The 15633-nt window shown below is 38.7% G+C and overlaps 3 protein-coding genes across 5 annotated transcripts; 2 read left to right on the top strand and 1 right to left on the bottom strand.

Annotated features, from left to right (window-relative positions):
• Window positions 1–147: 147 nt before the first annotated feature.
• LOC135581490 (uncharacterized) lies at window positions 148–2786 on the bottom strand. Of its 2 annotated transcripts, none has more exons than XM_065180311.1 (2): window positions 2602–2786; window positions 148–1164 (listed from the first exon to the last, which is right to left on the bottom strand). In XM_065180311.1, exons 1-2 carry the CDS (start codon window positions 2771–2773, stop codon window positions 260–262), a joined length of 1077 nt encoding a protein of 358 aa, XP_065036383.1. In that variant the 5' UTR covers window positions 2774–2786; the 3' UTR covers window positions 148–259. The 2 variants fall into 2 exon arrangements, with proteins under 2 accessions (XP_065036383.1, XP_065036384.1); XM_065180312.1 differs by having other exon boundaries at window positions 2625–2749.
• Window positions 2787–3385: 599 nt separating this feature from the next.
• LOC103982166 (uncharacterized) lies at window positions 3386–8381 on the top strand. Of its 2 annotated transcripts, none has more exons than XM_009399000.3 (2): window positions 3386–3609; window positions 5801–8381. In XM_009399000.3, the coding sequence occupies exon 2, from the start codon at window positions 5838–5840 to the stop codon at window positions 8085–8087; it is 2250 nt and encodes a 749-aa protein (XP_009397275.2). In that variant the 5' UTR covers window positions 3386–3609; window positions 5801–5837; the 3' UTR covers window positions 8088–8381. The 2 variants fall into 2 exon arrangements, with proteins under 2 accessions (XP_009397275.2, XP_009397276.2); XM_009399001.3 differs by having other exon boundaries at window positions 3386–4089.
• Window positions 8382–9977: 1596 nt separating this feature from the next.
• On the top strand, window positions 9978–15374 carry LOC135671919 (heparanase-like protein 2). The gene is made up of 10 exons (XM_065180308.1): window positions 9978–10126; window positions 10830–11078; window positions 11182–11218; window positions 11425–11608; window positions 12287–12435; window positions 12515–12748; window positions 13561–13750; window positions 13829–13954; window positions 14053–14152; window positions 14832–15374. The coding sequence occupies exons 2-10, from the start codon at window positions 10872–10874 to the stop codon at window positions 15219–15221; spliced, it is 1617 nt and encodes a 538-aa protein (XP_065036380.1). The 5' UTR covers window positions 9978–10126; window positions 10830–10871; the 3' UTR covers window positions 15222–15374.
• Window positions 15375–15633: the final 259 nt, after the last annotated feature.

Here is a 15633-nt window from a genome sequence, read left to right as displayed (position 1 = left end):
TAATCTCTGCGTTACATTCCAGAGGCATTATAAATCTATCGACAGTTGAAGAAACTGAGCTATCCAACCATAAATAGGTGTGCAAGTGCCAAGGCTCCGCATGGAAGCCCATTCAAGAATCATCATATTCACAAATGGTCATTAAGATTTTGGGTAATGGAAACAGCAGCAGGCTTATATCAGCAATGGTTACTGTTTGATAAGAAACACAAGCAGGAGGCTGCAAATTTGTACATCTTTGTGTCGGTAGCATACCAACTCATGAGGTTATTTCTCTTACAAGCCAATCTAAACCAGGATAAGCAAAGTACAGTATCAAGAAGGAAGGGAAACCAAACAGGATAGTAATGAGGATATGCAGCACCAAGATGCCCACACTTACTGGCATCACATAAACCACAATGAAAAGGAATATGACAACCAATGGGAACTTTGCAATCAGGTGAACAAGGAAAGCCAGTGAATTTCGCAGAGACAACTTGATATTCGCAACATTCCAGCATCTAACGATCAGACTTGTTAGACTGGCATTGGACCGCGAATTATCTGAATGCATATACTGAGGGCTTCTCCGTATGCTGCATTGGTGATGGTGATCACTGCTTTCCACGGATGAGCGACTGTTAGAATTAGAGATAGATTGGCAGTCCCGAATAAATGAAGAGCACCATCTTGCTTGCTCAATGTTCAGGCTCTCAACCATCTGGAGTAAGAAAAAGTTCTTCCGTGGAAACTTTAATTGGCCTCTGTAAACCAGCCGAAATGACAAGAACTGGCACCATGGGCATGAAATGAAGAGTGGCAGTTGAATTGGTAAAGTTGGAAATTTCACAACAGCCCACTGAAGTCCCAGAACACAGTTCTTGCAGAGGGTGTGCCCACACCATAATACATATGGCACATTGTCCACAATGTTGAAAGATTCCCAGCAAATGGGGCATTCAAGACCTTCATCCCTGCTGGCACATGGAGAGGCTTCATCATCAGAACAAACAGGATTAACCTGCCTTGGCTTCAACAAATCTCTCCTGGACCCTAAACTTCCAGCTATGGCATTCGAAGCAAAACTCCACATTCTTATTGAATTGGTGGCAGCATCATGAGGTTGACATCTTTTGGCAAGCGAACAATCGGAGATGCAAAAGCTATTCATTAAGGGCACATCTGGAACCAAAATCAAAATTACTTGAGGAAGGGACACAAACTTCCGCATACGTATCAGTTGCAGTGGTAACAATCTTCATATATCACTATCAATTTGTAACAGGGAAAAAGGCTTGGAAAACAAACACAGGTTGATATATTTCTATTACTGAAAATGTTGTGCTCAGAAGAGAGAGACGGCAACCGCTAGAGCTAACTTTACATTCAGCACAAAGAGCAAAATGTTAGACCTGACTTGATTCTTCTTAATGTTGCCTGTGGCCACAATTTGTAACAGAAAAAAACTTGGAAAACAAACACAGGTTAATATATATATATCTCTTTTACTAAAAAAAGATGGCTAAGAAGAAAAAGTGACAATCAGTAGAACCAACTTTCTATTCGGAACAAAGAGCAAAATATCATATCTAACTTGCTGCCAGATTCTCAAGAAAACATCATTCATCAGCTGAACCACACCATTATTAACAAGATAAATCCAGTAAACATGAGAAAACTTGAAAACTTCAACCAAAAGTTTAGCCTTGTAGGAAGGGGGACTTAAAATATCAATATCTCCCTCTAGCTTCGCCATGTCTGGATCGCTACTCTATAATAGCAAGCTTCCATATATCAGATCAGACGTACCACTTAATCTACAATGTTGTAATAAAAACACAAAAACCAAGAAAGGTCCAGAACTACCAATCGGCATACTATGGCATTCAGTTCAGTCCTGAAAATAAAAGATTCCTTCTTGTTATGGTGGATTTCCTCCAGCATGGCCACACAAAACCAAGTTTTATGAGTGGTGTATTCCTTTTAATATAGTTGCATCATAGAGACAGACTGACTGTTAAACTCCGCTTCAACATGGACCAGTAAAGAAACAATGATTGAAGTCTAATTTGGTGAATCAAATAAATCTAATAAACCTGTAGCCATAAACCAAACTTCTAACTGGTTCATGCTTTCCATGAAAAACACAGTACAAACTAAACTACGGCATTAATAATAGTTGGCATATGGCAACAAATCACAACACACAAATCACCGGTTGTATAGATAACCCATCAAGCTAAAAACGTGTTCCAAAATAAACCAGTGACAGAATTAACCAGAAAATTTTGCTCCAATGTCTCAAATTCCGATCACATCCAACGAAAACTAAGAATAAAAAATTGATATGATGACAACATCATCCTAAAAACTACACCGATTGCTGTGAAGTCCCAAACAAAAGCGCATAAACGGCTTGAAATTACAAAACTTTTACCAGAGGCCAAGAAGCTAAGAAGCTAGACCAAGAATTCAGAAGACAAACCCACACATCACACATGAATTCCACTCAAACCAACTTAAACAGTAAAAAATGTTGCCATTTCCATAAAAAAAAAACACTTCTTTGCAAACGAGCGAATCAATCACGTAAAGAATCGAATAAAAAGCCGTTCGTACCTATCAAACAAGGAATAGCGTACCGATATAGCGAAGGACGCGGAGGAGGAGAAGGATAGGAAGAGGACATAGAGATTGAGACCTTCCATTTCTCTGCCTTCCTCTTCTCGCCCCCCCATCCCTTTACCCTCTCCTCCCCTGCTTCGACAATATAACGCCCATAAAACCGCATCCAATATAACGGAAGTTTATAACGCTTCAGAAACATGCGCCCACCGATTCGCTTATCACATATGTAACGGAAACCGCTTTTATATATATATATATATATATATATATATATATATATATATATATATATATATATATATTATAATGATTGTGTCGGTGAGTAGGCACCGTCGGTATAGCCTGGAACGGTTCATACACTTCATCATATCAAATCGGTGAATGCAGAGTCGTCGAGCATCCCAAATGGATTGGATTGTTTGGTTGTCTTAATCTTGCAGCGGATTTAATCGCCTTGCAGTTGATCGATCACGGAGTTAAGTTTTGCTACAGCATTGATTGCATGCTTTGGAAATCTAACTTACAATTGCTCAACTTAATATGTTTGATGATCCTTCGATTATTTGATGACATAATAGTATTTTAATTGATGCTCTACTGAGTCTTATAATTGCAATCAGATGACGGCACATGGCAGGACCGCAAATTTGGGGTTAATCTTCTTGGAATGGGCCTCACCACTTTGGGTCCCATTCAAGGAAGGTTTGGGTGCGGGTCCCATTGACCTATCTATCGCTTGTCTCTTCTCCTTTTCTTTCTCTTTTCTCTTTCTGTGGGTTGCGTCTGTTTGCACTTCTCTCGGGCGAAGAAAGCACGCTGCAAGCGGACAGTCTCCTCGAGACGCCACCGTTGCGCGCACGATCCTGGAAAGGGGATCCACCGGTTCCTCTTTTTCTCCTCGCTGTAGCACACGGAATTCGTACAATGATGCGATATTGACGAGTCTTTCGCAGCTTCTCTGACTGTCTAGCAGAGACATAGTCTTCGTGTAATCCGGAGGTAGTCCTTCTCTGCTTCGCTTCCACCGATCGGTCTTTCTTTGGATCCGGATCGACCTTCTCCCCTCTTCTTGATTTCTGCGACAAACCTGCGTTTGCAGACTGCCGCAACTTTCAGATGATTCTCCTTTTCCCTCCTTTTGCATCCAAAAAGAAGTCTCCGAAATCAAAGAATTTGATGCCGTTTGTTGTTCTCCTGTCGAGTATTTCTGAGTTCTTGATTTCATGATGGTTTTCTCCCTTTATTTATTTTTTTCTTTCGGAGACAAGAAGGAATATGGCGTTCTTGTTCATGTTGGTGGAGGGAGTGGTACCGAGATTGGATCTTGATGGCTGTCACTTAGATATCTGAATCGGTTTCTGGTAGAACACTAAGGGTGTGGTGTAGCTTTGTAAACTATTGGGACTGTTCGTACTCGTTCGTTGCTTCGACGTACACAGATCTTGCATCAAACCTTTCTTCCTTCTTCTTTAATACGAGGTAAAATTAATTGTAAAGAAGATTTCATTCATCTAATTTACACAATTATAGTTTCATTCCTTCTTTTGATGGCGTGAGGATGACCAAGAGATTCTGATAATTGGAATTTATCCTTTGAGATTTTTGAGGATTTATTTTTTTTCCTATAAGGGCATGTGTTGAAAGAAATTGAAAGTGACGCATATTCATCTGCCAAAGATGTTCTCTTTTACTTCTTTGTACCAAAAGTGGTCTTACTTCTGTTAGAGTTAATGAAGGTTTTAGTTCACAATTTTACAAGGAAATTTAAGTTGATGGACTTGTTTGGATTCGGAAATTCTTGCCTCTCTAGTTTTGTGTTAATGATTTTCTTTTTTTTTTATCTAAATCATGGATTGTAAAAGTTTGACATTCATATGTTACAATTTATCTCTTATTATCTTCATTCACATATGGAAGTAATTTCTATTTTCGTTTTTATGCCCCACTGAAAGATATAATTTATGCCATTTCTCCTTTTTCTACATTGGTGGTTGCAAGACATCAGAATTTGATATCAATTTTCCTATACTTCTAAGTTGGATGAAATTATATTCAGTAGTTTTGAAGATACCATTAGTTGTTACTTTGTCATTTTTATGCAACATTCTTATGTAGATTTTTTTCCCCTCAATATTTATATAGAATTAGCAACCAAATAAGTTTTGTGCTTGCAGCTGTTTGGAGGTCGACTGTCTTAAAAAACGAGTGAGATTACACATAAAATGCAAGTTGTTGAAGTACTGCATTTATATTTGCCAATATTCTCCCATATGGTGAGCAGTGCTCTATAACAACTATAACAATTCATGTTAAAAGAAAGAGCTAACATGGATTGAGGAGTAGATATTGGTTGGCTGTTTGGTTCTCACTAGTTGTTTATGAAATGGCTTCTGAGTTGAGGACACGCATACAAGACACTGTTAATACTATCACCTGTTTACTTGTTGGTTCTGCAACAATACAAAGATTTGGTTGTAAGGCATAAATATTTTTAGTTGCAAGCGGTGTTTTTGGATAAAACCATTTGAGAAAGGTATTGAGTGTTCTAGGAAATTCGACACATTGTGGCTATTCTTTACAGCTTAAATACAGTAGGATATAATTGAGGGTTTCCCAATATGGTTTGCATTAAGTAGGTGGGTGTTTGTATTAGTCTCTTTGCTTCTGTTTCTGTTCAGGGTTAGTAGATTAAGTGTCCTTCTTAACTCTTTTTATGCTGATTTACTGATTAGGTTGAAAACAATTTCTGAGAATGTATGCATCGTTAGAAGAAAGAGCCTCCTATATGCTTGCTCAGGAGGGTCTTACCTCAATGCTACTGGATATTTGATTTGCAAAAATTAGTGTGCTAAAAATGTCTTGATTATCAATTGCAACTCTGTTAATGCATAAACGATCTCGTTGTTGTTGTCATTCTCTCTATGTTTAAGCGTAAAAATTTTGCTCTGTTGATATCACTTCTTTTTCTCACCTTGTTGATTTTAGCATTTATTTTCATCTGGTAGAACATGAATCACAGATTATTATTTTAGGCTTTTGTCCATGCTCCAACAAAATTTCTTTTTCAGTCTTGTTACAAAGTGGTACCACAGTGCTTGTTTTTCTCCAATTCCTCTTGATTTCTTGATGTTCAGTTGCTGGCTTATAAAACTCGAGTTTTTCTTACTTGCCTACTTTATCTTTGTTGCAGAAGTCTGCATTTCTCATACTAAGTTTCCCTGTTTTCAATGAGTGAAGAAGCAATGGAGAGGGTTATTGAACCTGTAACCCCTGAGGTACCAAAGCCTAGAAGTTCCGTAGGGAGAAACTCAACAGGGAAAACGAAATCCAGAGCCTCACCATCTTTTCCGGAAGGTGAGGAAAAGCCTCTTCCCCATTACCTCAGATCCTCTACAAGTTCTTGCCATGATTTTTGCAAGTATGGAAAAAAGAATGATCTTGAAATCAAGAAAAGACATCCTGTTCGTCAGAAGTTTTTGGCCAATAAAGAGATATCTGAAGATGGAAATAATAAAACGAATGTTGCAACCCAACAAGAGAAGCAGAAGAAAGAAAATCCTAAGCCAGTGGTGTCTAAGGAAAAAAATCAAGGCACCAAGAAGCCTGTGGTTGTTGAAGAGAATGATGTGCCACCAGAGAAGATAATTCAGATTTCTGACTCACTTGCAAATCTGGGAGATGGATCAGTTCAAGAATCCTCAAGTTATAAGTTTAATTTTCCTTCAGATGACCAGGCGATGGATGCCTTTCTTGGGCATTCACCTGGAAGTCAAGCTGATGAAACATTAGATGCATCAACTAGCATCAAGCTAATGACCCTATCGTTCGTCTCGACGAGCAATGAATCTACCAAGCAGAAACCAAGTAATCGATCAGAAAGATCATCTGAGACGAATGCAAGCATCAATCTTGTTCAGAAAGCAACTGAGAATGGTGAGCTTGCACCTACGGAAGAATCATCTGCTGAACCTGTTATAATAAAGTTTATGATTTCATCATCAATGCATATGACTGTCATGGAAGACAAAGGATCTGCTGAGCATATAGCATCCTGCCGATCATACACATCACCTGATGAATCGATAGGATCACTCAGATCATCTGATTTACTCTCAAGCATGAAACCTGAGAATTCTGAGGATGTGACGTCGGCCGGGAATCGACATGCCAATGGTGCAGAAGGATATATCGAGGAAGATATAGCTGTGAAACAAGAAGCAACATGTTCCACTGGAATGGCTACAGGTTCATTTGTCTATCAAGAGGAAGGATTATCTAAGAAAGGAAAACAGGCAAGTGGGTCTGGTATGGGTGTCAAAGCAAAGAGAGATGCGGACAAGATCAAGAGACCAAACAAAGTAGTAGGTGCTTCCAACAGACCTAAAGTCATTAGGCAAGCGAAGACCGATCTATCTGGGGGGCCAGATGGCAGGATTGCACCAACTCTACGGAAAACAGTATCTTCTGTCAAGCCAGAGACTAAACAGAGGATGACACCTGTAATTCCTAGAGTAGTCAGGAAAAAAGCTACATCGGCGAGCAAGGACCATGATGCATCTGTTCAACGTGCCACCTCGATAAAAATCAAGAATCTCTCTTTTAAAGCTGCATCCCAATCAACTTCTTCAGGAGGACTCACTCATAGGAACAAGAAGATAACCCAAGTTTCAAGTCAGCCAGATCGAAGGGAGAAAGTACTGGGCCAGTCATTATCTTCTCGGTCGCTGAAGCCTCATACTAGTAGAGTCTCGACCACAAAGTCATGGATACACAGGAATGTGAGGCCTGCCTCCCAAGTGAAAAATGAAACAAGATCTGGAAAACCAGCAAAGAAGAAAGAAGCGTCAAGTGTTAGTGAGCCGAAATCTGAGAAAGTAAATCTCAAGACTACGAAGCAAAATCTGAAGAAGCACAATTCGCATCCATCAGATGAGAAAGATTGCAACTCTGGGCCTAAATTAGGTGAAGTGAGTAAATCTGGTTTGCAAAAAGCTGTAACACAGAGAATGTCTAGTGTTATTTCAAAGGGTGAAATCCAGAGCAAAAATAGAAGAACTGCAACTGTTGACTCGGGAGATAAAATTTCCACGGCCTACAAATTAAAGTTCAGCAGAGGTAAGGTTATTAGCTTGCAACATGAGAACAATGCTCCAAGAATACTCAGATTTAGGTTGGCTAGAACAACAAGCAACAAGAAAAATTCTAAAGGAGATGTACAGACAAAGGGCTACAGGAGTGGGCCAGGGCCAGGTTCCGGTGGCTCATATACCCCTGTATCGAGAGCACCTACTGTTGTTTTGAGACATCAAGATGTGCGGGAAAAGAAAGACACAAAAGGTTTGTTGAATCAGGTGATCGAGGAAACTGCAAGTAAACTTGTTGAGACCAGGAAGAGCAAGGTGAAGGCCCTGGTTGGTGCTTTTGAAAGTGTCATCTCTCTCCAAGAAAGCAAAGGAGCTTCGCTTGCAGCTCCATGAATTCTTTGTGATGCTTAGTTTTGGCGACTGTTTGGCATATAAATTTCTACCTGCGGTATTGAATCTTTAGGAGATTGGATTGCAAAACAATATGCAACGAACAGAAGGTTTCCATATGTATCAAGAAACAGGAATAAACTTGAGAATAGGCTCAACAGGCTTATTAATTGTTCATAGAAATTCTGTCCCTTGTTTTCCTACTTGGGTAATAATTGGACGTTGCATGTTCCATACTCATCAGATCCACATATTTTTAGTGGTTGAACAATAAATAAGTTGTGTATTCTTTTGTTCTTTGCTCCCCTTCTTTCTTGTTTATGCTTGGGTGACCCTTGTCTTTTACGAAAGAAATCAAGAATGTATGAAGTTATAAACGTGCAAGGATGTTGCTGATTCCTTAACTTTTTCTAGGTTTGTACAGGGTTTTGATTCTCTTCGTCAAGAACAGATCCTTGTGTTTGTTTGTACTCTTTGTGACTGGCCTCCTTGTACAGCCTCAGGCTTCGTACTGTGTTGTTGATCACATAATTTTCCTGTCCTCTGCACAGAAAGTGTGCATAACTGGCTGGCTGGCTGGCTGTCTGTTAACATCAAAAAAGATGAGAAAAAGGAGAAATGTTAACATCAAAAAGAGGAGTGAGGACAGTGTAAATGGGACTTTGTGCCTAATAATTGGATCTAGAGCATTTAATCATGGTGGTTGGCAGTCTTCAGTCAATATACAGGAGTGAAGACTCAAGTTTAGAGACATAAAAGAGTATGTATGCATGAACAGATCCACACGGGAGACAAAAGTCAAGCCAGCAAAAACTCAGGATGAGGAACAGACATGTCTTTCATGTTCTGCTTTTGTGAGTCACATCTATTCCAGTAAAAAAAGAGGGTCAATGGAAAGTGGAATTCCTCCGAGAGTTGGATGGCATGCATATCTTCTGTTTATGAATGAGAGCTTAGGTAGAATTTGTTGGACTTATTCCCTCGGTAAAATAACCTTAACCAAGTGTACATTTATCTACCAAAAGACAAAAAAAAAAATGCCTTTTTGGATGCTACCTGCTACCTACTGAAAGTGACTGCAGAGTTGTCCATATCATTAATAAAATGATAAGTGTCATAACATTGTCAATCTATCCATAAAATTTTTGTTGTGGAGATCAAGATTCACTGAAATGACTCCAAAGCTGCCCATCTGTTCTCCTTGGTCGATTGTTAATGAGATGCCAGTGATCTTCTAACATCTCTCATCTTGAGATGTATCTATTCTTGTTGTGAATCAAGACATTCTGAAAAGTCTCTTGTGTATATATATGTATTTATTCTCTGCTACTGAAGCGACTGCAGGCTTCTTCAAACTCTTCTCCTCTTTGGCCAATAAATGCAAGTAATCTAATAAATATTGTCCTCTGTGATCCTTTTTCTGTCATCTTGAGATCAATCTTTTTTTCTTTTTTTAGGAGGTCAAGATATTATAAATATTCCGTATGTATGTATATATATAGTTTCTCTGCTCACAGTTTAATAAGAGCTTATTGTCGATATTAAGAGAATTAGCTTTTTTTTTAATGATCTTTCTTTGATATCTATTTATTTTTTATTTTCGATATTAAGACATTCTGAAAGGATTTTTTTTTTCTTCTCTTTTCTGCTCACTGTTTATTTAGAGATTAAGAATAATATTGATTATTTTTATTAAAATATTTGGATTGATTAATATATTATTGTACGAAAATATCTTATGATGTCATAATGGGACAGCATTAAATGGACCAATGGGAAAAAGATACCTCGGACCTACTGCTAAATTAACCGAATCTAATTCGAGTTGGCAAGATCTATCCACCCACACATTTTACCGCAGTGAGACATACTTATCTTGTCGGGATCCGACGGAGATAGAGTAAGCATCAGAGGAAGAAAGGCTGCGAGTTTTCGCATAAGAAAAGCTGTTATTGTGCATGCGAGGATTCCCATCAGGATAGCAGCTGAAGCGCTGGGTTGCGTCGGAGGTTTGGTGCGAGGTCCTTCTTTCGATTGCTTCGGTTAGTCGACTCGCAGCTCTTGGCATTAGCTTTTGTTAGATTTATCTTCCAAGATTAGAAAGATTGGGATCTGTGATGGTCGATACTGTTGTTGCTTATTAGTCGAAGCTCTTCTCTTCTGTTTGTAGAGGTCGAAATTTCCGACAAAATGCCCACTTTATTGTGTATATCTTGTGCCGTTTCATATGACTGTGTCCAATCTTTGATCTTGGTTGCTCTCAGGATTCGATCTTTAAGATGTTGGCCTTTCCTAAAGTCAGATCTTGATTCCATTCACATAATGGTGAGATTCAAGATTCGGATTCTGTATGTGTGTGTGTGTGTGTAAGAGAGAGAGAGAGAGAGAGAGAGAGAGAGAGAGAGAGAGAGAGAAGGTTTAGATTTTCACATTTCACACATGTTTTAAGGTGACAACATCACCTGGCTGATTGTTCATTGAATTTAAGGGTTGCGATGGAATTAGATGCTCTTAGATTGACTTCGGTGACAAGCATTCAAGTATCCATGCTTTCGCTGATTAATTAGCCCATGTAACTTCAGATATACTCTATAATTTCTTGTGGTCTATCTTAATCTTGAAGCAAAGAATTCGAGGCAGTATGGGTTTACTCGCTTTTTCTTGGGAAAGAGTAACATAACAACAGTTCATATTTTCTTGTGTTTGTTGATTTAACTGCTCTTCGTTTTTTCTTGTGCTCTTCAGTTTCTTCTTTAATCGGAGCATCAAAACTTTGGATCCGGAGGAATGATTCTTCGGCTTCTGCTCTCTATCCTCTGTTTCATCAGTGGAACTTTATCAGAGGAATCCCCATATGTAACAATCATAGTCAAAGGATCTGATATAGTTGCTGAGACTGATGATAGTTTTGTTTGTGCCACGCTCGATTGGTGGCCTCCTCAGAAGTGTAACTATAACCAATGTCCATGGGGACAGTCGTCAGTTCTGAATCTGGTAAATTTCTTTTCGGTATCGTCTAGTTAGTCCAGAATATCTCGTCTTCTTTGCACTCTGCAGGAAATAGTAACAACAATTTGTGGTTCCATGGTTTATGCAGGACTTAACCCATCCATTCCTATCTAATGCCATTCAAGGTAACGACTTCTTTGTTTCAGCATTTAGCTTCAACATGTCATAAATGTTAATTCTCATAGTTGAATCATCACCTTTATGCTAGGAATTTCTTATTCTTTTTTATGTGATGTTCCCTAAGAACTACCACTAGATCTGTTTGAGAAAGTATGAAACTGTGCCATGTGAGCATGCATATCGTTTTATGTTTTTGTTTGTAAAATTTCAGCTTTTGAACATTTGCGGATAAGAATTGGAGGCTCTTTGCAAGACCAAGTAGTGTATGGTGTGCCGACATTGGGACATCCCTGTCTTCCTTTTTCCAAGATGAGCGGTGGTTTGTTTGGTTTCTCCGAAGGATGTTTGAGCATGTCAAGATGGGACAAGCTAAACCTTCTGTTTCAGAGGACGGGGTAGGTTTGCATCAAAGTTTCTTTATTTCTTCTAGCTGTCATTTTCGTCATGCTAAATTGAGATGGATCAGAGTTGACATTGATCAAAACCTCGATCTGAAATTATCTGGACATCGATCAAAAGCCTGATCACAAATTTATCTGTTTCAACTACATCATTTTTAGCTGTTTAAGCAATCACCGTTGAAATGTATGAATTTTCTTTTCATACATGAGTTGATCAGGAAGATATCAGCTCCAAGATCTAGTTTAATTATCTGCATTTCATGCTTCATGTATTCAAATTAGATGCTTTTATGACGTGTTGGGTTAAATAAGTTTATTGCTACTGTGATGAGCATAAATTTGGAATGGTAGTCAATTACATAAAGATATTAGCTTATTCCTGGATCGATTAATTGCCAGATGCATAAAGCATGAAGCAGACTCGTCAAAGTACTCTACCCAAAATGGCTAACCACATAAGCATTTTTTCTCTGTATTAATTGCTTTATTCCATGACTGCATTTTGATAAACTTTCTAAGTAATTCCTGATGTTAGGAAATAACATTTGAGTTCTAATATGTACTTTTGAAATTATAACATTCTGTATCGTGCATCATATCACTTAAATGTCTGTATTTTTCTTGTTATCAAAAATATAAAATGATCATAGTTATGTGATTTTGTGTTTGCAGGGCGATAATCACATTTGGTCTGAATGCACTAAATGGGAGGCACCCTGTACACAATGGTATGTGGGTCGGTAACTGGAACTCCACAAATGCTCGTGATTTCATTAAGTACACAATTTCAAGAGGATATCCGGTTGATTCATGGGAATTCGGTATGTCTTTTCTACACACTCTTTTCTGCAAGAAAATCCATTCTACCAAAACCTAAATGTGTCCTGTTTGATGCATCAGGAAATGAATTGAGCGGAAGCGGTGTTAGTGCAAGGGTTAGCGCCGAACAGTATGCAAAAGATCTGATTGGCCTTCAAACTCTTCTTAAGGAGTTATATAAAAATTCACGCATGCGACCGTTGCTAGTTGCCCCTGGAGGATTCTTTGATCAAAAATGGTATACTCAGCTATTACAAGCTTCAGGTCGGGGTGTCGTCAATGCTTTGACACATCATATATATAATCTTGGCCCAGGTGAGTGTAGAAATTTGCGTAGAATGTAGAAGACGCTGTCCATTGGAGAATTCTCTTTGATGACTTAAGACACATAAGAGAGAAGAAAATGGGAAAGATCTGATTTATCTGTGTCTTTGTTTCCCTTACCACATTACCTTTGGCATGTATTTATTAGGTGAAATTACAAACATCAAATCTAGGAATTGCTATTCCCAATTATTAAACCAGAAATAAGACATTTAGCTTGTTACTGGACTTCTGTTTGATATCTAAGCTTTGTATTGATCATGCTCTTCTCTTCTTCTACCGTTTTGAATAAGAATTCGTGCTAAAAATGAAATCTTCATGCTTATGAACTCATCACCTGACAGTATGCAATGTTGAGTCCTTATAAAAGAAAGTCCTGTAGTCAAGGGATTATTATACTTATTCCCGCAACATCATCCTCTGATCAATTGGAAAACCATCCACTTGCCAACTAAAAGTTTTAATGTTTCCTTTTGATTGGATCATCGTGGTATCAGATGGAGCAAATAAGGCCATCTGTAAGACCAATTTTTCATGTATAGCAATATAGAAGAAGTAGAATTGCACAACTATTGTTTATGTGTTGCTCCTCCGGGAGAATCATGTATACAGGAAAGGCATTTGGAATTCTAAAGAAGACAAGACTACTAGAAACTTGAATGATCTCATTGTTATGCCAAAAAATTTTTGCGTCAATAATTCAGAATCCCTTGGTGGTAATATTGGGCAGTTTATGACCAAAGGAATTTCTGTATAGACAGGGAGACATTATAAATGATTAAACATCAGCTCGACTGCTGCAGGTGATGATTACCGTATCGAGAGTAAGATACTGGATCCCCAATATTTAAGTCGGATAACAGATACATTCAGAAATCTCCAACTTACGATAGAAAGACATGGACCATGGTCATCCGCTTGGGTTGGAGAAGCTGGTGGTGCTTACAACAGTGGAAGTCGTCGTGTGTCAAATAAATTTCTCGACAGCTTCTGGTAATTTACTTTTTTTTCTTCTTGCATCCCCAGTTTCATGTGAAATTGCAGACAAAAAACTTATTTGACATAGTATAGGTACTTGGATCAACTGGGCATGGCATCAAAGTACAACACTAAGGTCTATTGCAGACAGACCTTGATTGGAGGGAATTATGGTCTCCTCGACACACACACTCTCACACCAAATCCTGATTACTACAGGCAAGCATCCAAGTCACCAATTATCTTATAGTCATATGCTTGGAAACATGAGCAAATTTTAAGTCACCTAGTTGATCCTCTTTGAGTCTTCTTACCAGTGCACTATTGTGGCATCGGCTAATGGGGAAAGGAGTTCTCTCCATCGACATCAGTGGCTCATCATACTTGCGAGCATACGGTCATTGCAGGAAGGGAAAGGTACAGAATTCTATCGACACCATTCTTGATTGATTTCTATATTGTCTTGATTTATGCAGCTGATGTTTTTCAAAAACCTTAAGTTTACATTAAACTTGCTGCAGATATACTCAATAACTACTTTACTTTCATTACAATACCAATGATGACAGTAGTTTGGTTTTTGAATAGATAGTCGAACCGACGCTTTAGTCAGATTTCCTTAGTTTAGATAGGGGAATATGTTTCAAGTGGTGTTTGGGTTTGGGTTTGTGGTGCGTAGCAGCTAACCAATTTCAGATATCCGGGGCTACATGATCCAGTTAATTGAAGTTTGAATGCCCTTTAATCAGGTTTGGGATGAGTTCTGATGAGAAGACATAGTCAGGTTTCGGTGAAATTTGTGGGAACCGAACCGATTGCCATCTGATACGATACAACTTCAGGATAAAAAGATTGCTCTTTCAAGAATTGCAGCATTTGGAAACTTCTATCCTGTGTTCTACCACTGATTTTGCATTAGTAGATAACTGTCTTTCAAGATTTTATTTTATTTTATTTATTCATTTTGATATCCATAAGAAGAACCTTCTGATTGTGACGATAATCTTTACTATTTAACCTTGTAATGCACTCCTGGAGTCAGTCGATACCGATCTAAAGACTCGGTTGTTTCTAATGTGCTTCACAATACATACAGGCAGGCGTCACTCTACTCTTGATCAACCTAAGCAAATCCACCAAGTTCATTGTGACCGTCCGAGACAATGTCAATGCCATTCCTGCCGAGGGAGGAGACATTCAAACCGACAATTCTTTCGTCCACAGCTTTAAGAGAGTACTCTCCTGGATGGGCAGAAAAGCATCATCTGAATCTGAAAGCAGAGAGGAGTATCATCTGACCGGGAAGGGCCGCGACCATCTAAGCCAAACAGTGCTGTTGAATGGAATACCGTTGGAGCTTACTGAGGATGGCAAGATTCCACCTCTGAATCCTGTGTATGTTCCAGCAAGCTCCCCTTTGCATGTTGCTCCCTTGTCTATAGCATTTGTAGTACTCCCCAACTTTGAAGCTCAAGCTTGCAGCTGAAGAGGATGCACAAGGCAATGGTGCATCCTGCTGTTGTAAATGATGGATGATTTATTGCACCAAATTTATATTGTATAACAGCTTGGCCATGGGATCAAATAAGTTGTGTAAGTTCTTCAGGAGAGCTAAATAAGATGTGTGATTGATGTTTTAGCATGAGACTCTATTCCATGTTTCATATTGGCTTGGAGAAGGTTGTCCTACTTTAATTCCATGTTTTCTTTGATGGAAGTTTGATGCAGAACACCAAGTGTAGTTGTCATTTTACATGAACGGTGTGCCTTTTCAATTGATTTAGATAGGTGACTTGTCTTTAGCACATGACAGTAGCTTGTTGAATCCCTAAGAATATTGATCTGTCAGCTTCTACTTAAAGTAGGAATCCCTTAGGAAGGAAGCACCAAGTCATCTG

The sequence above is a fragment of the Musa acuminata genome, chromosome BXJ1-4 (assembly GCF_036884655.1).
Source record: "Musa acuminata AAA Group cultivar baxijiao chromosome BXJ1-4, Cavendish_Baxijiao_AAA, whole genome shotgun sequence".
Taxonomy (NCBI): domain Eukaryota; kingdom Viridiplantae; phylum Streptophyta; class Magnoliopsida; order Zingiberales; family Musaceae; genus Musa; species Musa acuminata.
The sequence above is the reverse complement of the archived record's forward strand: the minus strand, read 5'-3'. Positions and strand labels throughout refer to the sequence as shown.